The 22793-nt window shown below is 52.0% G+C and overlaps 1 protein-coding gene across 3 annotated transcripts; it reads right to left on the reverse strand.

Moving 5' to 3' along the window:
• Positions 1 to 239: 239 nt before the first annotated feature.
• TUBA8 (tubulin alpha 8) lies at positions 240 to 22530 on the reverse strand. 3 transcript variants are annotated; one of them, XM_003905199.5, is made up of 5 exons: positions 21976 to 22530; positions 10982 to 11204; positions 8687 to 8835; positions 5599 to 6279; positions 240 to 551 (listed from the first exon to the last, which is right to left on the reverse strand). In XM_003905199.5, exons 1-5 carry the CDS (start codon positions 21976 to 21978, stop codon positions 258 to 260), a joined length of 1350 nt encoding a protein of 449 aa, XP_003905248.1. In that variant the 5' UTR covers positions 21979 to 22530; the 3' UTR covers positions 240 to 257. The 3 variants fall into 3 exon arrangements, with proteins under 3 accessions (XP_003905248.1, XP_009215021.1, XP_009215020.1); XM_009216757.3 differs by having other exon boundaries at positions 22268 to 22528; XM_009216756.4 differs by lacking the exon at positions 21976 to 22530 and adding an exon at positions 20217 to 21075.
• Between the last annotated feature and the right edge of the window lie 263 nt (positions 22531 to 22793).

Genomic DNA, 22793 nt, shown 5'->3' on the forward strand with positions numbered 1-22793 from the left:
CTGCAGCCCCACCCCCGGGGAGAGTGGCCCTCACTTTCTTTGGTGACACAAAGCTGCTCCTACCCAGGGAGAGCCTGATGGAGTTCAGTGTCCACTTATGGTCCAGTCGTGCCACCCTGGGTACTGGGGCCGGGCACCCTCCTCCTGGGTAAGGCAGGAATCAGGCTGGGGTGGGGACAGTGTTCTGTTACTCTTGAACATGTGCTTTGAGAGGAGCAGCATAAATAAAGAGACACAGCCAAGGGAAAGGTGTATATTTAAAATTCCTCCCCTTCATTTTCTTCTTCAAACGAATCAGTCCCCACTTCTTCATAATCCTTCTCCAGGGCAGCTAAGTCTTCCCTGGCCTCAGAAAATTCTCCTTCTTCCATTCCCTCTCCGACATACCAATGCACAAAGGCCCGCTTGGCGTACATGAGGTCAAACTTGTGGTCGAGGCGGGCCCAGGCCTCCGCAATGGCCGTGGTGTTGCTGAGCATGCAGACGGCCCGCTGCACCTTGGCCAGGTCTCCCCCGGGCACCACAGTCGGGGGCTGGTAGTTGATGCCCACCTGAGGGACAGAGAAAGAGGAGGAGCCACAGAAGAAGATTCAAGTCAGTCAGAGGATAACTCAGGATGGGGCATCTTGGTCACCTGGCATGGCTTCAAGTCACGGTCATGGGCGTGGGAGTGGGTCTGTGGGATGCAACAGGCGGGATGGGACTGGGGAAGCCAGCAGGTGGTGAGGGAGGAGCTGAAGAGAAAGTGAAAGCAGGCGGGGCAACAGAGCACAAACCCATCTCTACAAAAAAAAAAAAATTAGCCAGGCATGGTGGCCACGCCTACTAGTCCCAGCTACTCAGGGAGGCTGAGGTGGGAGGAACACTTGAGCCCATGAGGTCAAGGCTACAGTGGGCTACAGTGGTACCACTGTACTCTAGTAGCAGGGACAGAGTGAGACCCTGTCTCTCTTTTTTTTTTTTGAGACGGAGTCTCGCCCTGTTGCCCAGGCTGGAGTGCAGTGGCACAGTCTCGGCTCACTGCAAGCTCCGCCTCCCAGGTTCACGCCATTCTCCTGCCTCAGCCTCCCGAGTAACTGGGACTACAGGTGCCCGCCACCACGCCTGGCTAATTTTTTGTAGTTTTAGTAGAGATGGGGTTTCACCGTGTTGTCCAGTATGGTCTCGATCTCCTGACCTCGTGATCCGCCCGTCTCGGCCTCCCAAAGTGCTGGGATTACAGGCATGAGCCACTGCGCCCGGCCAACCCTGTCTCTTAAAAAACAAACAAACAAGGCCGGGCGCGGTGGCTCAAGCCTGTAATCCCAGCACTTTGGGAGGCTGAGATGGGCGGATCACGAGGTCAGCAGATCGAGACCATCCTGGCTAACCCAGTGAAACCCCGTCTCTACTAAAAAATACAAAAAACTAGCCGGGCGAGGTGGCGGGCGCCTGTAGTCCCAGCTACTCTGGAGGCTGAGGCAGGAGAATGGCGTAAACCCGGGAGGCGGAGCTTGCAGTGAGCTGAGATCCGGCCACTGCACTCCTGCCTGGGCGACAGAGCGAGACTCCGTCTCAAAAAACAAACAAACAAACAAACAAACAAAAGTAGGTGGGGAAGGGCTGGGCAATCAAAGGCTAGAGAAGGAGGACAGGGCTGGTATAGGGGGCTCAGCAAGTAGGCAAATGAGTCACGAGCGACATTAGGAGCGGGTGGGGAGGTGTCTGGTACATGTGTACGTGTAAGAGGGAAATGCATTCTAGATTCGAAGCTATTCAAAAGTGTACTCTCTCCCAAGTGGTCATCTGAAGCTCCTCTTTAGTTGTGTTGCAAGTAAATTTAAGGAAGTTTCCCTGCCAAGAGTTGGAAGAGGTCACAGGGATATTCCAGAGCAGTAAATAAAGAGAGCCGAAAGGCCCTGGGGTGGTGCTGGTGTTAACCAGGCTCTATGTTTTTGGAAATCGGGAGTTCTTAGAAGAAAAGCAGGGACTCCAATCCAAGAAGGTTGTTGAAGGTCTTGCCAAGTTCTGGCAGCATGGCAGGTCTCCCAGGCTCAGCCCAGCCCCGTCTTGCGGTGGCGCCGCTATCCTGGAAATCTCTCTTCTTCCCAACACATGTCCCAAACCAAAGCCAACCCCAGGAACCATGGGAAACTGGGACAAGTCTAACGTGGCAAACCGTGACATTACTTATGGGGACTGTGAACCACAGGGATGTCCTCGGCCACCTCTCCCACTGAGACCACCACATTTTAATTGCCAGTCTCTTAAATCCATAGCTTTAAAATGCACATCCTCCTGAGGGGCTGGGGTGGGAATGGCAGCCAGCTGTGCAGCAACATGGGTAGCCAGCCAGCCACTGGGCCCACAGCAGCCGTCATTCCTCTTAGGCCAGGTGGCATCTTGGAGGCAGAGGTGCTACTGGGAGAGGGGCAAAGTGGGGAAGGGAAAGGCAATGAATATGAACTTGGCCACATCACATATGTTACTAGATCTGAACCGACTGCCATAAACCTTGAGCCTGGGCCAGCTTGCCCTCCTCTAAGTGCTAACATCTCTTGACCTGAGTCAAGCGGGGACAAGCACTGCTGGAGAGAATGTAAGATGCAGTTTAGCAGCATTCACTCCAGGGAACGTACTTTTCTTAGCTTATGCTAATGCTACCATAATGATCCTTCAGGACATAACCCCAGAGCTTCTGCTTGAAGGAGAGAATGAGGGGGCATTTCCTTTTTGTTAATTTCCCCATCACCCGCCATGTCTCTCTCATTCATTCTCTTTTTTTCCCATTCATTCTCCTACTAGCTTGTTGTTTGTTTCCATTTGAAAAAGAAAAAAGAACTTCATGTTTTGGAAGACCTTGACTGGCTTTGCCAGGATGATTAGAACTGCCACAAAAAAAATAAGCATAGTGTTGAGGCAAAATTGTATAGGTAGCTAGGAGGATAGCAGTGAAAAGGAATGCCACACTCTTCACTCAGCAGAACAGCCAGGTCAAAGCCTCAGACTCACACAGGGCAGCCATGAGGCCAGCAGGCAGCTGGTGCCTCACACTTGTAACTCCTGCCAGGACGAACTGAGGCATGTTCATCTCTTCACCTCCAGCAACGGAGACAAATCCTGACACATAATAGGTACCTGTAAAACCTCTGAATGATTGAAAGCACGACTAGGGGCCGGGCTTGGTGGCTCATGCCTGTAATCCCAGTGCTTTGGGAGGCCGAGGTGGGTGGATCACCTGAGGTCAGGAGTTTGAGACCAGCCTGGCCAACATGGTGAAACCCCATCTCTACTAAAAATACAAAAATTAGCCAGGCATGGTGGTGCACACCAGTAATCCCAGCTACTTGGGAGGCAAAGGCAAGAGAATCACTTGAACCCAGGAGGCGGAGGTTGTAGTGAGGCGAGATCGCACCACTGCACTCCAGCCCGGGCAACAGAGCAAGACTCCGTCTCAGGGGAAAAAAATTTTAAAAAATAAAATAAAAAGAGAGAGCACGACTAGAGGACACTAGTTAAAGGGAATGTGGTAGCTGTTATGATGGCAGAATCTGACAAAAGACCATGGGCGGAGTGGCTGAGCTGTTCACATGCACAGCCAGGCTGCATGCCTGCCGGTCCAGCTCAGAGGGTTGACTTCAACCATTCGGCATTCCTGGTCCTGGGGCCCCAGGGCCTACCCTCGCTATTTCGTATCTCCCCACTGACTCTCTGAGCCTGGCATTTTCCAGACTGCGGGCACTTGGTCAACCACCAGTCACGCAGCTTGCTGGTTTTTGCTTATTCCTGGTTAATGGCAATGGAAAATAGCAATCATAGAATAACTACAAAAGTATCTTATTACTCCAAATTGATTGAGATGTGCAGGATAGATATTTACATTTTCAAAATAAATTGGGAGAGCACATCTTTTTGTGAGAGGGAGGCATCATACTCCTCTGGCAACTGGAATAATTTGGTTAACTCTAAAATTAAAATGGCCACAAAATCATGCTGTACAAGGAAGCGTAAAATATCCATGAAAACTAACTTTAAGTTGGAGGCTGGATGCGGTGGCTCACGCCTGTAATCACAGCACTTTGGGAGGCCAAGATGGGTGGATCACAGGGTCAAGAGATCAAGACCATCCTGGCTAACATGGTGAAACCCCCTCTCTACCAAAAATACAAAAATTGGCCGGGTGCGGTGGCTCAAGCCTGTAATCCCAGCACTTTGGGAGGCCGAGACGGGCGGATCACGAGGTCAGGAGATCGAGACCATCCTGGCTAACACGGTGAAACCCCGTCTCTACTAAAAAAAATACAAAAAACTAGCCGGGCGTGGGTATGGTGCCTGTAGTCCCAGCCACTCGGGAGGCTGAGGCGGAGAATGGCGCAACGCTGGGAGGCGGAGCTTGCAGTGAGCTGAGATCCGCCACTGCACTCCAGCCTGGGTGACAGAGTGAGACTCCATCTCAAAAAAAAAAAAATACAAAAATTAGCCGGCTGCAGGGCGGGATGCCTGCAGTCCCAGCTACTCGGGAGGCTGAGGCAGGAGAATGGCGTGGGACCCGAGGTAGAGGCCGGTGAGCCGAGATCCCGCCACTGCACCTGCAGCCTGGGGTGACAGAGAGAGATTCTGTCTCACAAAAAAAAAAAAAAAAAAAAAAAAAAAGGGCCAGGAGCGGTGGCTTATGCCTGTAATCCCAGCACTTTGGGAGGCCAAGGCAGGCAGATCACGAGGTCAGGAGATCGAGACCATCCTGGCTAACATGGTGAAACCCTGTCTCTACTAAAAATACAAAAAATTAGCCGGGTGTGGTGGCCAGCGCCTGTAGTCCCAGCTACTCGGGAGGCTGAGGCAGGAGAATGACGTGAACCCAGGAGGCAGAGCTTGCAGTGAGCCGAGATCGCGCCACTGCACTCCAGCTTGGGTGACAGAGCAAGACTCACAAAAATAAAAATAAATAATAAATAATAAATAAAGGCCAGGAGCAGTGGCTCACGCCTGTAATCCCAGCACTTTGGGAGGCCGAGGCAGGTGGATCATGAGGTCAGGAGATCGAGATCATCCTGGGTAACACAGTGAAACCCTGTCTCTACTAAAAATACAAAAAATTAGCCAGGCGTGGAGGCGGGCGCCTGTAGTCCCAGCTGCTTGGGAGGCTGAGGCAGGAGAATGGCGTGAACCTGGGAGGCGGAGCTTGCAATGAGCCGAGATTGTGCCACTGCACTCCAGCCTGGGCGACAGAGTGAGACTCCGTCTCAAAAAAAAAAAACAAATAACTAACATTAGGCAAATTGAATTAAATCATGAACACCAAAAGCATGGCCCTTCAGGTCAGTAGATTCCGGCCAATACCAAATCATTACTTGTTGCTCAGTAAACAAAACCAAAGGTGATTAACCAATTAACCAATTTAAAATAGCACCAAACTTTTCTAAAATGGCCGAAACAGACAAAACTTTAACAGCATTTGTGTCTCAACCAAAGCTGAATTCCACTCATGTTACATTTGGTTGAAGTCCCCCTCCCCTTATCATCACATAAAGCCTGAAGCACCCATGGAATTGCGTATCTTTGGTAATCTCCCTCTGCTTCTCTGGTCCTCTCCCCACTTCCTAAGTCATCAGCTCTCACCTTGAAGCCTGTGGGACACCAGTCTACAAACTGGATGGTCCTCTTGGTCTTGATGGCAGCAATAGCAACGTTCACATCCTTGGGCACCACGTCGCCCCGGTAGAGCATGCAGCAGGCCATGTACTTGCCATGTCTCGGGTCGCACTTCACCATCTGGCTGTTGGGCTCAAAGCAGGAGCTGGTGATCTCGGCCACGGAGAGCTGTTCATGATAGGCTTTCTCGGCAGAGATGATGGGCGCGTAGGTGACCAGCGGGAAGTGGATGCGGGGATAGGGTACCAGGTTGGTCTGGAACTCAGTGAGGTCCACATTGAGGGCCCCGTCAAAGCGGAGAGAAGCAGTGATTGAGGACACAATCTGACTGATGAGGCGGTTGAGGTTGGTATAGGTAGGGCGCTCGATGTCAAGGTTCCTGCGGCAGATGTCATAGATGGCTTCGTTGTCCACCATGAAAGCACAATCTGAATGTTCCAGCGTGGTGTGGGTGGTCAGGATGGAGTTGTAGGGCTCCACCACTGCAGTAGAGACCTGGGGGGCTGGGTAGATGGCAAACTCTAGCTTGGATTTCTTGCCATAATCCAGGGAGAGGCGTTCCATCAGCAGAGAAGTGAAGCCGGAGCCAGTGCCTCCACCAAAACTGTGGAAAATCAGGAAACCCTGCAGGCCAGAGCAAGCGTCTGTCTGGGGAGAGCAGGACAGGAGAAGAAATCATGAAGACAAGTTTCTGAGAACACCCCACAGTGAAAAACGCCAGACCACCGACTCTGTCTGCCCCATCCCACCTCTCTACAGTGTTTTGTGGATGAAATCAAAACAGCTATGAAGAAGTAAGGAAATAAAAGGAGTTGTACTGATCTTTGGAGGAGTGGCTAAAATATGGGATGGGGCCAGGCACAGTGACTCAATGCCTGTCTGAGTCAGGAGGCTCCACTGAGGCCGAGGATCCATTGAGGCCAAGGATCCATTGGCCTTGGGAAGCTGAGGCAGGAGGATCCATTGAGGCCAGGAGTTCCCAACCAGCCCGGGCAACATAGTAAGATCTCACATCTACAAAAAATTGTAAAAATGAACTGGGCATGGTGGCGCACACCTGTAGTCCCAGTTACTTGGGATGCTGAGGGAGGGGGATCACTTGAGCCCAGGAGCTCACAGCTGCAGAAATCTATGATCACACCACTGTACTCTGGCCTGGATGACAGAGCAAGACTCTGTCTCTATTTTTGTTTTAATAGGATGGCAAGCTGCAGGGGCACACGCCTCTAGGTACATGAAGGTTTCAGCCCACTAGCTTGGTTGAACAGGGAATGAGAGTTTCAGAACCACAGTGGATGGTGACTTTGCCCTTTGGGGGCCCCAACTCCTTGCCCACTTTCCCTGCTATTGTCATTTGATTTTGTGGGAACTGCTACCTACAGACTTCAACCTAACCTTGGAAGGTGACTCAGGGCACCAATTTCAGAAAGGTACATGGAGCCGGAAAGCCTGAGTTCTAACATCAACTTTGCCATTTCTTGGTTGTAAGAACTTGAGCAAGTTACTGAACCTCTCCAAACTTCTGTTCCTTCTTTTTTATTTTGAGACAGTGTCTCGCTCTGTCGCCAGGCTGGAGTGCAGTGGTGCAATCTTGGTTCACTGCAACCTCCGCCTTCTGGGTTCAAGCAATTCTCCTGCCTCAGCCTCCTGAGTAGCTGTGACTACAGGCGCCTGCCACCATGCCCAGCTAATTTTTTGTATTTTTAGTAGAGATGGGGTTTCACCATGTTGGCCAGGATGGTCTCCATTTCTTGACCTCGTGATCCGCCCCCCTTAGCCTTCCAAAGTGCTGGGATTACAGGTATGCGCCACTGTGCCCGGCCACTTCTCTTCCTTCTTAGTGAAAATGGGGACAATAGAAAATCCTCATAAGGTTATTGTGACAATTAAATAAAATAGCATAACATGCTGAGCAAGGACTGATGCGTTGTAGGCACGGATGTCAGCTCTTATCAGAGAATTCACAGAATCACAGGATTTTCCCACTGGGTGTGATTTGAACTTTTGGGGACCACAGACAGCTTTGAGGCCAATGACCCTGACAAGCCCTCCTCTAAACAGAAAAAGTGAACATATGCAAAAATTTGGCACCCAGCCGGGTGCGGTGGCTCAAGTCTGTAATCCCAGCACTTTGGGAGGCCGAGACGGGCGGATCACGAGGTCAGGAGATTGAGACCATCCTGGCGAACACAGTGAAACCCCGTCTCTACTAAAAAAATACAAAAAACCAGCTGGGCGAGGTGGCAGGCGCCTGTAGTCCCAGCTACTCGGGAGGCTGAGGCAGGAGAATGGCATAAACCCGGGAGGCGGAGCTTGCAGTGAGCTGAGATCCGGCCACTGCACTCCAGCCTGGGCGATAGAGCGAGACTCCGTCTCCAAAAAAAAAAAAAAATTGGCACCCTTAGCTCCCAGGCAAAGAACATGTGATCAGGTCCAAGCTTTTCCACTTACAGATAAGCAAATGGAAGCTTAAAGAAAGAAAGTGACACAACCTACAACTCAGAGCTTTATAGTCCAACCAACTGAGTTCAAGCCCCAACTCTGCCACTTTTTAGCTGTGTGACCCAGGCTAAGATATTGAACCACCCCGGCCCTCACTTTCTTCATCTGTAAAGTACAGAAGGAGACCTCCTAAGTATAATTATTAAGGATTAAATGAAGGAATGTACTTGACATTTGTAATGGCATTTGTAAGTGCCCAAATGGATCAGCAATCTCTTCCTCTTCTCTTCCAAGTTAAATGCTTTGTTAACCTGTGTTTCCAACCAGCAGAGACCTCATCCTGCCTTACACCCGGAAGCTTCCCCAGATACTACCAGAGAGTATCAATGAGTAGGGCCTCAGCCTGGAACACAGTCTATGATGCCAACACAGAGGAAGGGGCATCATCCCTTTGCGTGCTTCTTAAAGAATTTAAGCAGAAATTCCCAAACCTTAGGAGCTCCATTCTATAGCCGGGGGTCACATGCCTCTCCCCAGCCTCATCAAAGAGGCATGGGGCCAATTGTGTCCACTCCAGCCTGGCCCACCCATCCCCTGCCCTCCTGACTCTTACCAGCTTCCGTATGCGGTCCAGCACCAGGTCAATGCTCTCTTTGCCCACCGTGTAGTGGCCCCGGGCATAATTGTTGGCTGCATCCTCCTTTCCTGTGATGAGCTGCTCTGGATGGAAGAGCTGGCGGTAGGTTCCTGCCCGAACCTCATCTTCCAAGAGAGGAAGACCATTAGGTCCTACTGCCCAGGGGAGAAGCCCCCCTCCCTATCACACTACCGCAGGACCCCCTTCCGGTCTCCCCTACCTATAAAACTCCACGGAGGTTTTAAGCCAGACCACATCATAATGAATCCGCAAAAGGCTATGAGAATTCCTGGGGAGCTCAGGGACTAACAGAGCCAAGGCCTGTGGCTCATGTGGGTGGTGAGAAGCAGGCTGCCCTGCTGGCTGGAACCCTAAAAAGCCTGAGCTTTACAAAGCTCATCCAACACTGCCGGCGCAGTGGCTCACGCCTGCAATCCTAACACTTTGGGAGGCCAAGGTGGGCGGATTGCCTGAGCTTAGGAGTTCGAGACCAGCCTGGGCAAGATGGTGAAACTCCATCTCTACTAAAATACAAAAAATTAGCCGGGTGTGGCGGCGTGCGCTTGTACTCCCAGCTACTCGGGAGGCTGAGGCAGGAGAATCGCTTGAACCTGGGAGGCAGAGGCTGAGGTGATCCGAGATCTTGCACTGCACTCCAGCCTGGGCAACAAGACAGAGCAAGACTCCATCTCCAAAATAAAAACCCACAACGACAAAACCTGGGCCGGCCGGGCACCATGGCTCACGCCTGTAATCCCAGCATTTTGGGAGGCCAAAGCAGGCAGATCACGAGGTCAGGAGATCGAGAACATGTTGGCTAACATGGTGAAACCTCATCTCTACTAAAAATACAAAAAATTAGCCGGGCGTGGTGGCAGGCACCTGTAGTCCCAGCTACTCAGGAGGCTGAGGCAGGAGAATGGCGTGAACCCGGGAGGTGGAGCTTGCAGTGAGCCGAGATCATGCCACTGCACTCCAGCCTGGGCGACGGAGCAAGACTCCGTCTCAAAAAAACAAAACAAAACAAAACAAAAAAAGCAAAATACCGAAAAACAAAAAACAAAGCGCATCGAACACCAATACCAGCTGCCTCTCCTCCCTTCCACCTTGACCCTCAAGGTTTCCCTTTCGTTTTTCCTTTCATGCTGCAAGGTGTACCAACAGTTTAACTTAAGTCCATTTGCATTAACATGTTCTAGGGACATGGAGAAAGATTCAGGATGATCTGCCCAGAACCTAGACCCTCCCAACAGTTGTCCCACCCCTCAACTCCACCTCGTGGTGGCAATAATACATGCCAGGCATTAGACATATTTTAGAATAATGTGAAGCAAAGCTATGTTCCAGGTCCTAGAGGAGCAAGAGCCCTAGAGAGGCCTTTAAGGGGTCTCTGCTCACTTCCAAGGGTCCACACAAGCAGATCAAGACACATCAGGCCCCAACTATGTCGCCTTTTCTCTTTGGGGTTCCTCTACTGCGTGCAGAAAAGTCATCTGTGCAGTGGCCTGGGAGGTAACCTGCACTTTGTGCATTGGTACAAAGCATCAAGGGGGTGGAGCATCTGCCCTCTGTTGCCCCTAGACATTGGTGTTCAGGCACTATAGTTCACGCCCAGTCCTCTTCGGGGAACTGTCCATGTCTTGCTTGATGAGCGAGGCTTGAAGCTGGGGAAATCCTGATGTTCAACTGAGAGTTGACCCAGGGGTCAGAAATGGGGGAAGTGGCACTATTGGGGGATAGTGTGGGAGGTGGAGATCTGCCCAGACACGAGGCAGAATTCCTCTATGTTTCCTAAACCTGAAGGAACCTCATTCCAGAACTCCAGCAGCCCCTGGCTGTGAAGGAATGTGCCCGCCGTGATAGGCCCCTTTGTGTGTAAGATGCTCTGAGGTTATACCCACCCCTGAGGGCAGACTCCGAAACCTATACTTAGGGAAACTGGTCACTTAGGGGAGTCTTATAATTCCTACAATTATTTGGGTTTTCTTATCCTTAGTATTTAGTAGCGATGTGACCATTTTGGCACAGCGCCGCAGGTCTCGGGGGTTTGAGTGGGAGGCATTTTGTTCGGCATAGAGTCTTGATCACTGTTATGAGATTCTCCGAGACTGTGGGGACCCCAAGGAGCTGACAGATATCACGTGGGGTGGGAGGCTCCGGTTGCACCAGCCCCACCTTCCAGCTAGAGAGGCTCCTTCCTTAGCTACTGTGGGTCAATGCCTCTGCGGTTTCACGGTGTTCTCTGTGGAGAGGATCTCCGCCCCCACTCACCCACTACGGTAGGCTCCAGATCTATCATGACGGCCCGGGGCACGTGCTTCCCATTGCCAGTCTCGCTGAAAAAGGTGGTGAAGGAGTCATCATCATTGATCTTGCTGGCTTGAGCATCAAAAGTGCCATCTGCCTGGATGCCGTGTTCCAGGCAGAAGAGCTCCCAGCAGGCATTGCCAATCTGAACTCCTGCTTGGCCCACGTGGACTGATATGCATTCCCGCTGTGGGGAGAGGGAAGCATCGAGGTCAGAGAGTCCAGGCCCCCAGCATGCCTTTGCCTTACACCCCGGTAACATTCACCTTGCAGGCCAGCCCGGCCCCAGCCCCGCACTGCCAGCTGACGTTGAGGCTGCAGGTGCCCCAGCTCTAGAGCAGCTGGACCAGGACTTAGATCCAAAGAAGACACAGCTGTTTTGTGCTTTGCTCTGAAGGTTGCCTCCCAGGGTTAACCTTTTACACCAGGAAAGAAAAACAGAGGGCGGTTGCAAAGATGAAGCAAGGGGCTAATTCCAAACCACAAGACTCCTGCACTGGTGAAGAAGGCCCAAGGAAGAACTGGTGATCACGGCAGAAACTCCTTCAACCTACTCCCACGCAAGCCAGCATTCATAGCCACTCCTGACCCTGACTTTCTGAGCATTGCGCACACATGTGTACATACACGCACACACAGTCTCAGGGTATCACAGAGCGAATGAGCACTCATGAAAGGAACATGCTCTGGAAGTATACGCCATGTCAGTAGTATCATGGTTACCGGTGTAGAAGTAAAGGATTATTTGTTATCCCAAGAGAGGATTGGGAGGGTATGGTATAAATTAGGCCCCTCCTGCATGCCGAACAATTGGAAAATCTTTGCAGCCCCAAAGCCTGCCCCTTACCTATGCCAGGCCACGTGTCAAGGAAAGCTGACCCCGGAGTGTCCTTAGCTCTGCCTTGCTCTGATGTGAAGCCACAAGTGCCTGATTGGTATTTGTACTAACAGCTTAAGATGGGGAGTGCGCTGACGGGAATGTAAATTGGTTCAGCCACCGTGGAAAACAGCTTGGAGATTTCTCAAAGAACTTAGAACTACCATTTCACTCAGCAATCCTGTTACCGGGTATACATCCAAAAGAAAATCGTCCTACCAAAAAGACACGTGCACTCACACATTCATCACAGCACTCTTCACAACAGCAAAGACACAGAACCAACCAGGTGCCCAGCAACGGTGGGCTGGATACAGAAAATGTGGTGCATATACACCATGGAATACTACGCAGCCCCCAAAAAAGAATGAAATCATATCCTTTGCAGCAACATGGATGCAGCTGGAGGTTATTATCCTATGCAAATTAATGCAGGAATAGAAAACCAAATACCACATGTTCTTATAAGTGGGAGCTAAACATGGGGTACTCATGGACAGAAAAATGGCAACAGTAGACACTGGGGACTACTAGAGCGGGGAAGGAAGGAGGGGGCAAGGATTGGAAAACTAACCTTTGGGTACCATGCTCACTACCTGGATGATGGGATTAATTGGACCCCAAACCTTGGCATCACGATATATACCAGTGTAACAAATCTGCACATGTACTCTCTGAATCTAAAGTAAAAGTTGAAATGATTAAAGAAAAAGGGGGGTGGGGAGAGTGTTTGTGTGTGTGTGTGTGTGTGCGCACGCACGCGTAGGGATGATAGACTCATCGTCCCACCCACACCTTGCCCTGGGGAAGCAGTGGCCCACACAAGGTGGCACTGTGCCTGGGGCAGCTGCCTGAGCCCAACAGGAAGCATGTGCCAGGTCTGTGGGTTTCTATTTTTATCTATGACTTGCCCTGGCATTTTCCAGCTCCAGGTAACCCAAGCCAGGGGCAGAGCTTCCAGAGGGCACGGCTGAGCACAGAAGCCAGTAGAGTCCACGTCAAAGTGTGGGGCTCCTGGGGACGTGGAAGAATTTCTGGGCATGGAGAGCAGGGCAGCTGCCTCGAGTAGCATCTTGAGGGGTCAGAGTGTCAGGACCATTGCCCCCTAGTTCAATTTTACAACTGTGCCCCCACCTAGTCCTGCCTCTGTGCTGGAGCTGAGCGACACCTGGTCCTTGCCTTGAGGGAGGATGAGCACGGGGATGAGCACGGGGCAGCCTGATACGGGGGGAAGTCCGACGGGGGACGCAACCTGCTGGATCTCCGTAAGCCTGGTGGCTAGGGAGAGGCTTTACCCACAGAGCGGCCCACGCCCCAGGTTCACATCTGGCCTTCTCAGTTTACTTTCTGTGCTGCATGGCCTGGGCTGAGTTACTGAACCTCTCCTCATCTGAAAAGTATAAGTGAGCCAGAGTTGTTGATGCTGTCTTGCCATTATCATTTTCATTACGGTACTACCTGGTAGCATTTTTCTCCACCGGGAAGCAGCACACACAGAAAGAGCTCCCGGGTCCCTGCTCCTCTCTCCTTTATTGTGGGGTCTAGTCTCTGCCTCCATCTGAGGGTTCAATTCAGACCTAAGGAAAGCAGCGTCTGCATCCAGAAGCCACCAACAACCAGCGAGTTATCCACCCAGACCACGGCGTCACATTCAGCACGTGGCTGTGGCTTCCCAGGGAGGTGTGGAAGCTGAGGGGACACTGGAGAGGCCCGAGGAGGGCCTGGTCCTATATATTATCCTTCTAAGTGACAGTATCCTCTGTGGTCCTAACCCTCAGCCTTCTGGGTCTATCGCCCCCTCACCACCACCACATCCCGACCACCCTCTAGTCCTGCCTACGGTGCTGCCCGGCCCCCAGCCTGCTCTCACTTCTGGAACATAATGGGGCTTTCCAGGGAGGATGCAGGGATATTTTAGGAAAATCAAAGATCATGGGAGGAAGAGTCAAGGATCTGGGGAACTGAAAACCACTAGCATGACGACAACGTTTTTAGCCTCTTTTAATGCCCTCTTTAATCTCACACTAATACATATGCCAGTCTTTACAAAATGTCTGTCTCTTTCTCTCTCCCCTGCCCCCGTCATGCGCGCGCGCGCACACACACACACACACACCCCTTAGAAAGAGCTATTTTCCCTATTGAACTCGCTTGTAAGAATAATGGGAGGCATAAAATAGACTCAGAAATGACTGACAGATTCATAGGTGCTCCCAAAAGCGAAAAGTAGCTACAGCAATCAAGAGAGAAGGAAGGTCCCTGCTAACAGGAACCAGGCTCCTTGGAGAGAGGGAGGCGTCCAGGTCCGGGGTGGGGAGTGTGCTAGATAAGCCTGAAATGTTGCATAGCGCCTAGAGGCACGGAGGCTAACCCAGGCGCTGCCCGAGCACCTGAAGAGGCTCCCGTTGCCTAAGACAGACAACCTGAGCCTCACAAGGAGTGATGGCGGCATTTGAGTGAAGCAGGATGCACAGATGAAAATCTGCAAGTCCTTAAAGAAAACCCCCAGAGAAAAACTCATTTGTCCCTATCCAGACAGTCCTGTTAGTTAGGGAAGGCTCTTTTTGTTTTGTTTTCTTTTTTTTTTTCTTTGGAGACGGAGTCTCGCTCTGTTGCCCAGGCTGGAGTACAGTGATGCAGTCTTGGCTCACTGCAAGCTCCGACTACCAAATTCACACCATTCTCCTGCCTCAGCCTCCCGAGTAGCTGGGACTACAGGCACCCGCCACCACGCCCGGCTAATTTTTTGTATTTTTAGTAGAGATGAGGTTTCACCGTGTTAGCCAGGATAGAGAAGGCTCTTTTTCTTTAATCGAAGAATGTCTGCTAAGCAATGTGAACCAAATAATAGATTATGCAATATTGCCCTATTTCATCTTCTAATTACGTGATTGATTTGGACAAGAATGCCAGCATCATTAGGTGAAAGACTGATGGGAACTGAATCTTCGCCTAGAGCCAAAGAATCACTGTTACAGTCACAAGGGGGAAAATAAGTCCCAGGGTCTCCAGCCTAAGACTGCGATCAACCTCAGCATCGCTAATTGTGGGCCACCCCGACATTGAGGACCTCCTGATGGGACTCAGTGTGACACGCACCACCTGTGAGGACTTCCTCTCAAAAACACTCAGCCTTCATCACTGAGCCCGGTAGATTCACCTTCCACTTCACAGGCAACACAGGGATCACAGGGTTAGGTTCAGTGACATCAGAGAAAACAAAATCAATCCAGAAGGTGGAATATCCTACAGGGCAGCTAGTCCAGGTTTTTTGTTTTTTTTTTTTCTTTTTTTGGAGACGGAGTCTTGCTCCAGGCTGGAGTGCAGTGGCATGATCTTGGCTCACTGCAAGCTCCACCTCCCGGGTTCAGGCCATTCTCCTGCCTCAGCCTCCCAAGTTGCTGGGACTACAGGTGCCTGCCACCATGCCCAGCTAATTTTTTGTATTTTCAGTAGGGACGGGGTTTCACCATGTTAGCCAGGATGGTCTCGATCTCCTGACCTCGTGATCTGCCCGCCTCAGCCTCCCAAAGTGCTGGGATTACAGGCGTGAGCCACCGTGCCCGGCCCAGCCTTTTCAGCTCATGAGAAATGAAGAGCTGGGAGGGACTGTTCCGTATCAAAGGAACTAAAGCACCACCACCACACGCGTCATGGAGACTCTGACTGAATTCTCATTTGAACAAATCAAAATATTTGGGGGACAAATAAATTGATTTGCTTTGTTCAGCGTGTTCATACAATTGTGGTTAAGTATGAAAACATCCTTATTGTTTAGAGCTGCATCCGAAGCATTTAGGGGTAAAATGTCCTGATGTCTATACTTTAAAATCCTTCCCAAACACAGCAGATAACAGATGGAAAAATCATTCTTCTTAAATCTACATAATAGGTATATGGGTGGCACATTACTCTACTTTTCTGAAAGTTTGAAATTTTTCATAGTAAAAAGCAAAAATCATCATAACAAAGGAGACAGAGAAAAAATAGGAGCAGGGACTGCCCTCTCCAGAACCCCCTTACCCTGGGCCATTGCACGCAGTCACTTACTCAAATAATATTGACTACGTGCCTACTGTGTCAGGGCTTTGAAGTTCCAGGAAGAAATCACAAGTGAAATTCAAAGTTGCATGAGGCTTCATGGCACTGTGAGGTCCATGCCCAGCCGCAGCACTCTGCAGGCCTCTTGCACCTGCTCCTAGCAGGGACGGGGAGCAGCCCACAGCTCCGGCATCGAGCTCCCAGCTCAGGCACTGAGCTCGACTCCTGCAGCCATGCTGTCTCATCACCCTACCCAGCCTTTGGCCTGGAAGTTCCTCAGAGCGGACCCAGTGCTGACGCCCGTGGGAGGCATCCTCACGTCCAAGAAAGGGCATCCATCTATCATAACCAGGGATGTTGTATCGGCTCCGAACATTTAGGATACCGGAGCTGGGCCAGCCTCATGGACCACCTAATAGGAATTCCCTCTGCATTATTTTACAGATGAAACAGTTGAGTTCAGAGAGGAAAAGGAACAAATTCAACGTATCACAGCTCTGCAGCAGCAAAAGAGCCCGGATCAGAATCCAGGGCTTCTGACCCGGGCCTGACTTCTTTCCTTTAGACCACAGAGCCTCCTGCCTCACTTGCAGCTCTGAACTCCCAGGGCCCTGGGGTGTGCCCACATCTACGTCAATGCAAGACCAAGTTCGGATAGCAGAACTCCAAACAGGAAATGTCTCTGATGCAGAGCGAAATGGAGAATGGCTCATGGGGCGGTCTCTTTGAAAATGGGTCATCCTTGTCTGACAGAACCAGGCGTCTGCTTCTCGGTGCCCGTGTGTGCAGCTGGGGTTGGGGGCAAGGGGCAAGCTGACCCAGCAGAGGATATTTAAGTCATGCGCTCGCTCCAAACTCATATTTCAGATTCCCCTGTCTAGCCAATCAGGGCACATGCCTGTCACTCACACTGCTTCTCTCTCTCAGTTCTATTTTCAGTCTGGGCTTGTAGAGCTCAGACAAGTTCTGTACCCCTTGGCCCCTGTGAGGGGAGGAGGTCCCCTGTTTGCTGCAGAAGCGTCTCCCACCCAACTTCTTCTGGGGGGTGAAGAGGAGGGAGGTGCAGAGACTAAGGAGGTCCCTTCCTCATGAAAAGCATGCCACTTCTCACACAGACCTCATGCTGGGATAGCGACAAAAGGCACCTACTCATTTCTATAGCAAATCTTTTTGTGTGGTTGAATTCGAGACAGCATCGTGAGGTACTGGGCTCTCATTCATCCTTCAGGTCTCCAGTTAAATGTCACTTCCTAAGGGAAGTCTGCAAAACCCCAAGACAGCATAGGGCCCTGCCATGTGCTCCCCCATCCCCTTCATTCCTGTCATTGTAATCATCACATCGTATTATAGCTGCCTGTTCATTTTCTCACCTTTCTAGTAGAGAACGTAAGCTGTGTGAGGGCAAGGAACCTTTTTCACTCGTGGACTCCCCAGTACCGAGCCCAGTGCTTGAATGTAGCAGGTGCCCAGTTAACACAGGGAGGACTGGAATGAAAACCTTCCCTGAGGGGCTGCAATCCATGCAACCAGGACAGTGGCCAGTGCCTAAGAAGCATACAGGTCAAGCGCGGAGGGAGTTCCAAGAAGGAGACATCTTCTAGCTTGGTTTCCTAAAGGAGGAATATTCACAGGGACTCTGTAGAAGGCAGACAGCCAAGATGATCTGGGACAGTCCAGGTGGATGCAGGAGCAGTGTGAGCAAGAGGCAGGAAAACGCAGGGTGGTTCCCGCACACTGCCCAGTCTGTCCGGAGCGCAGGCTGAGGAAGGGCAGGGCCAGTGAGACATCTAGGCCACCTGTGACCACTCTGCCTGGGGAACTACTGCCCGGTGAGCCAAGGCCCCTCGCTGGGAAGCATGCGCCCAGTGCCTATGCTTTGCAGAGCATCAATAAAAGAAATTCTAGAACTTTGCAGCCCATTTATAATTTTGCTGCAAGAAGCCCTTTTTTACATCAATCTTCTATTCTATTTTAATAATAGTCATTTCCTTTTGCTTTGTTCTCAGAGGACTAAGATAAGCTAATCACCATCCTTGGCAGAAGGAGATTTTGAAGCCTTAAAAAGGCTGTCTTGTGATACTATTTCCAAGTATCACAAGACGGTAAAAGTGGCATATCATCTGGAAGAGGGGCCGACGTGGGCCACAGTGTGTGCCCTGTGCAAGCCGGGGACCGCCCCCACTCCCTGACCACCTGTGCTCTCATGCCCCAGTTGCTCTCAGGAAGCTCGTGATTACACCAAATTATCTCTACTTGTCAGGCTGGGATAATAGATCACATATATTTTAGGACCTAGGTCAGGGATGGCAAGTGAAAAGCAGGCCCACAGTGTCACAGAGGGGTAATTAAAGTAAGGACAGATGTGGCTCCTGAAGGGCTGCTGCATTCCCTCTGCTCAGAACTCTTCGATTATAGAGCATAATTGAAATCACTCATAACAAAGAATAGATAGCAAGCCAGACACAGCAAAACCAGAGTCGGCCTAAATTCACTTTAGTGAGTGAAGGTGGCTCGCGAGAGGGGCTCAGATGATAGGCACTGCAGTTAGGGCAGCAACAGGGCTCACGGGAGGCCAGCTCTGGCCATGAGGCCATCTGCTAAGGAGACTCCCAGCATAAGAGGCCGGAGGACGTCAAAGGCCCTTGGGCTGTGGCTGGCACTGGGGCAGGTGCAGGAGACACTTAGGAGTTTCAATCCGAAGCACACAGTGCCTGCTCCATCTCCTGCTCTCTTCTACAGCTTATTATCTGAGAGAACTCCTAACAGGAAGACACTGCAGGGGAAATGCCAACCACAAAGGCCACAGATAGTGCTGTCCCTCCCTTGTGGCCTGAGGGAAAAGGAGCATTTGGTCTGCTTCCTCCCCCAGAGAGTGCCACATCCTCCCGCCCACCCCCATCATCACCGGCCCTGTGTCCACCAGCTATTTCCCCCTCCAAAATTATTTTTAACTTTTAATCTCCCTTTGAAGGTCACTCAGGAGCCTCATCAGAAAGCACTCAACAATGGCATTAAGCCCCACCCCAAGCTCTGCATGGGCCTGGCCCGATGTTGGGGGCTCCCACTGGACTTACCAACCCAGCAGCTCTGCCCCAGCCGCTGCCCTGTGAGCCAAGGCCCCTCACTCGGAGGCATGCGCCCAGTGCCTCTGGGGAAACCTGCCCTTCGTGATGGGAGGGGAGGAGGAGGCAGCCATGACCTGCAGCGCCTGGGAGCCCACACCGTGCTCTGAGGTCAGAATACACCTATCAACTCCACAGAGCTCAGCCACGCCTGCCTACATGGGGTGATGGGCAGAAGGATATCCATTTGGCCCCCAGAACCCTCTAACTGCTCCATCGTGCCCCCAAGTTCTAAAGGAATGCACTTAAGGAAGCCGTGTTGCAGATGTTCCCACCTCCCTATAAACCACAGAAACTTTGTGCCCCGGTATCATTGGCATGGGCTTGGCTTAGGGCACCTGGCCAGAATTCTCCTACCGCTTCCCAAAAAAGGTGTCACAGTCTGAGCTCCCAGAGAGGTGCGTGCCAGAAGGACACTGGGAGCGGCCGGGAATGGTCTGCTGTGGGAGTAGCCTGCTGGTCCCAGCATGGGCCGGTGGCTCAAGACAGAGGCTCTGGTGCCCAGCGAATGTAAACTCCAGCCCCTACTCAGCTTCTTACCATCTGTGTAACTTTAGGCTCCAGGACAGAAATGCTAAAGGGTATTCGTGGTACCGTGTAGTGGGTAGCTTGGGGGAAGGGGTTGGGGGAAGGTTCACAGAGGAAAAATGCTCATCTGCCTAGTAGCTAGAGAAATGCATTTAAAAATATACATAAGGATTAATTACACTTTTCTTACCCAGAACCTACAGAAATGACAAATCGAATTCTCCTTAACACCAAGGTCACCTCCCCCAAACCGCCTCCAGGGAGGGAAGTGGAGGAGACAGGACAGCAGCCTGAAACTTAATCCTTGGATTAATAAAGTCATTTTTGTAAGGGTGGGATTCTAGGGGTCTCGGTTTATAGATGTGTCATTTTAGCCTTTTACAAATGAGCCAAATGATATTTTAGAAGTTTCTGTGAGTATAAAATGTTCAACAAAAAATATTTGCCATTAAGACAGTGGAACGCACACAAGTTAAATGTTCTAGATAGAACCTGCTATACAAAATCGAGTGTTTCAAAATAAATGAAAGATATTCCCATTTCAAAATATTTAACCACAGGTTTTCAGCTAAACACCCAAATTCTTAAGCACATTCAAAATAAGGTTTTGCTGTTTGAATTGTTGATTTACCAGGCATTGTCAGAAACTCGTCTGTGGATCACACATTGAAGCTTGTGCACAGGGCTGGGTTAAGATCCTCGGCGCTCCTGTAAACACCCTCTGGGCTCCACTCTGTACCACAATGGCATTCCGATCCAAATTAAAGCATTCAAGGGAAGCACCTGGAAAATCCTAAAGCACTAGCTACCCGCTAGATATTATAAATATTAAATATCAATTCTAGAGTATGCAGCCTAGCATTTGCTTCAAAATTACGGAGGGAGGGGATAAATGAAGTGAGACAGGTCAGAAGTTGGTAATTACTGAAGTTAGATGACGTGTATAATGGCTCATTATACCATTTGCTTTCCATTTGCATATGTTTGAAATTCCCTACCATAAAAAGTTTAAAAATAATAAAATTCACGTGGCGCCTTGGAAATTTGAATTATAACCCTCTTCATTTTGCAGGTAAAACAAACCCATCCAGAGAGGTTAAGTGACTTTCTTGAAGTCACACAGCTAGCTGCAGAGCCAAGAGTCAAAATTCTGAACTCGCAGCTCTGGGCCCCTTCTGTGGCGGCATACCAGGGGCCTCAGGCAGACATAGTTTCCTGTGGCCACCCTCCCTAATATTCCCAATTTCTTTCAGCTCCCAGGAGTGTCGGGGAGCCCGCGCGGAGGAGGGACGGTGCTGAGGAAACTGAAGCTGGAAGAGTAGAGCTCCGGGGAGCCAGGAGGCCCTGGGCACTGTCCAAACGTAACAGGGCGGGGCGGAGGGGGTTCTCGCCTGCATTCTGGGTCACTGACAGCTGGAGCAAGCCTGCCCAGGGAACCTGACCTTGGCCATGACATAGGCTTATTCTGCCCTCCCTCTGCCCCCAACCTTTCCAGCCCATCTCCCTACTGCTGAAAGATCAGGGGTCCGGGAAGGATTCCTCGGATTCCGGGCTTTGGGAAAGTGGATTGGGGGCAAATGTTAGCCACCAGGGGCACTGGGGGCGGAGAGGGAGACCCTAGAGAGAGGAACTGCGTGTTTGGAGCCGCCCCTCGGTAAGATCCGCGTCTGCAAATGGAGAAGGGGCGGGGGCAGGGAAGGGAGCAGCCGCGAGCCCCCTAAGCCAGGGTAGGAAACAGGTCCAAGGTCCTCTGGCCTTTGGAAGCAGAGACTTCTGAGTCCCAGAGTCCTTCGACTCTGACCGCTGGAAAGACCTGGGAGCTGAGTGCGCCCGGAGGACCTCGCCGCTCTGGGGCTGTGGGTGCAGCAAACCCAAGCCGCTGGCGAGGGGGTGCGAGAACGACCTCCACGCGTGGGGGGACCGCGGCGCCCTAAGTCCCCTGTCACATTCCGGGCCCTGTCAATTAGGTTGGGTTTGGAGACGTGACTGCATCTGGTCCCACAGCCGCCCCGGCCCAGACCACCCATCCAGAATCCCTGGACTCGCCCTTCTCTCCACTCTGTCCACAGGCTGCCCACCCGGGGACCCCAGAATCTCGCCCGCTTCTCCGTCGGGTTCCCCAGGGTCTCCCTCCCCCTCGTCTGCGCGCAAAGCTCGCATTAGGTCCCTTTAAGGAACAACCGACCCCGGTCTCTTTTTCCTCCGTACGATAAAGGGCACCAGGTGTTCCCGCCCGAGGATGCGGACTCCTCGACCCTGAACTCCCACCCCCAGAAGGCCTTGAGCTCTGCAGCTCCAGGTGGCCGGGTCCGTGCGCCTCCCAGTAGATGCGGCTCTCGGTCCTGCGCCTGCCGCACGCCCGCAGCCCTCCCTGCCCGGGGAAGCCTCACCATCGCTGCCGCTGTCCTCGCCCGCGCACCTCCCAGCTGGGCCTGCCCGCCCCGACTGCTCCAGATACGGCCGCCTCCGCCGTTGTGACACACCGGGAGGGGGGGACGCCGGGGACAGGCGCGCCGGGCCCGCAGCTGCCCCCCGGCATCACAGTGCCGGGGAGGGGCGGGCAGGTCACAAAGGCCCCTCCCCGCCCACCCGCGGCTCAAATCTCCGGGTCCTCGGTCCCGCCTCCGCAGCCGGGGGCGCTCGCAGCGGGGACTGCGCCCGCGGGGGAGGCTGCCCTATTACCAAAGCGCACGTGTCCACGTTCCAGCACAGCCGGCGTGACCCCAGCTGCTGGAGAAGGAAATGTAAAATGCAGCCAGGCGAATCGCGCGGGTCACCCCAAACTTCCGTTCTCCTCCGACCCGCTGGAAAGGCTCCCGACTGGGGTGTAGCTGACCGGAGCGGGCTGCAGCGGCCGCGGGTGCCCAGGTGCCGTCTCAGCCGGGCGCCCTAGGGCCGTGCGTGCTTGGCAAGCTGCAGGGCCTCTGCTCCCAAAGCCTGTGCCTCCTGCCGCCAAGGCCCGCCTGGCTGGTGGAGACGGAAATGAGATGGCATACACAGAGCTCCCGGTACAGGCAGGTGCTCAAGACTGTTCCTGTTTTTACCCTCTCCGGGTACCTCCCACCCCCACCGGGATTTTCAAATCTCCCCCCTTAATCCCTCCCTACCTTTAAGCCCCAAACGTGCCAAGTCACATGTATGTACTCCAGAACTCATACCAGTATTCCCCTGCCTCTGCCCAGTAGGAAGACCCGCTACAGATGCTGAT

The sequence above is a fragment of the Papio anubis genome, chromosome 16, assembly GCF_008728515.1.
Source record: "Papio anubis isolate 15944 chromosome 16, Panubis1.0, whole genome shotgun sequence".
NCBI lineage: Eukaryota > Metazoa > Chordata > Mammalia > Primates > Cercopithecidae > Papio > Papio anubis.

Coding starts and splice junctions, on each gene's coding strand:
- TUBA8 (XM_003905199.5), bottom strand. Junction 8,836..10,981: donor TCTGGAGCCTACCGTAGTGG/GTGAGTGGGGGC, acceptor CTCTCTTGGAAG/ATGAGGTTCGGGCAGGAACC. Junction 6,280..8,686: donor TGGACCGCATACGGAAGCTG/GTAAGAGTCAGG, acceptor TGCTCTCCCCAG/ACAGACGCTTGCTCTGGCCT.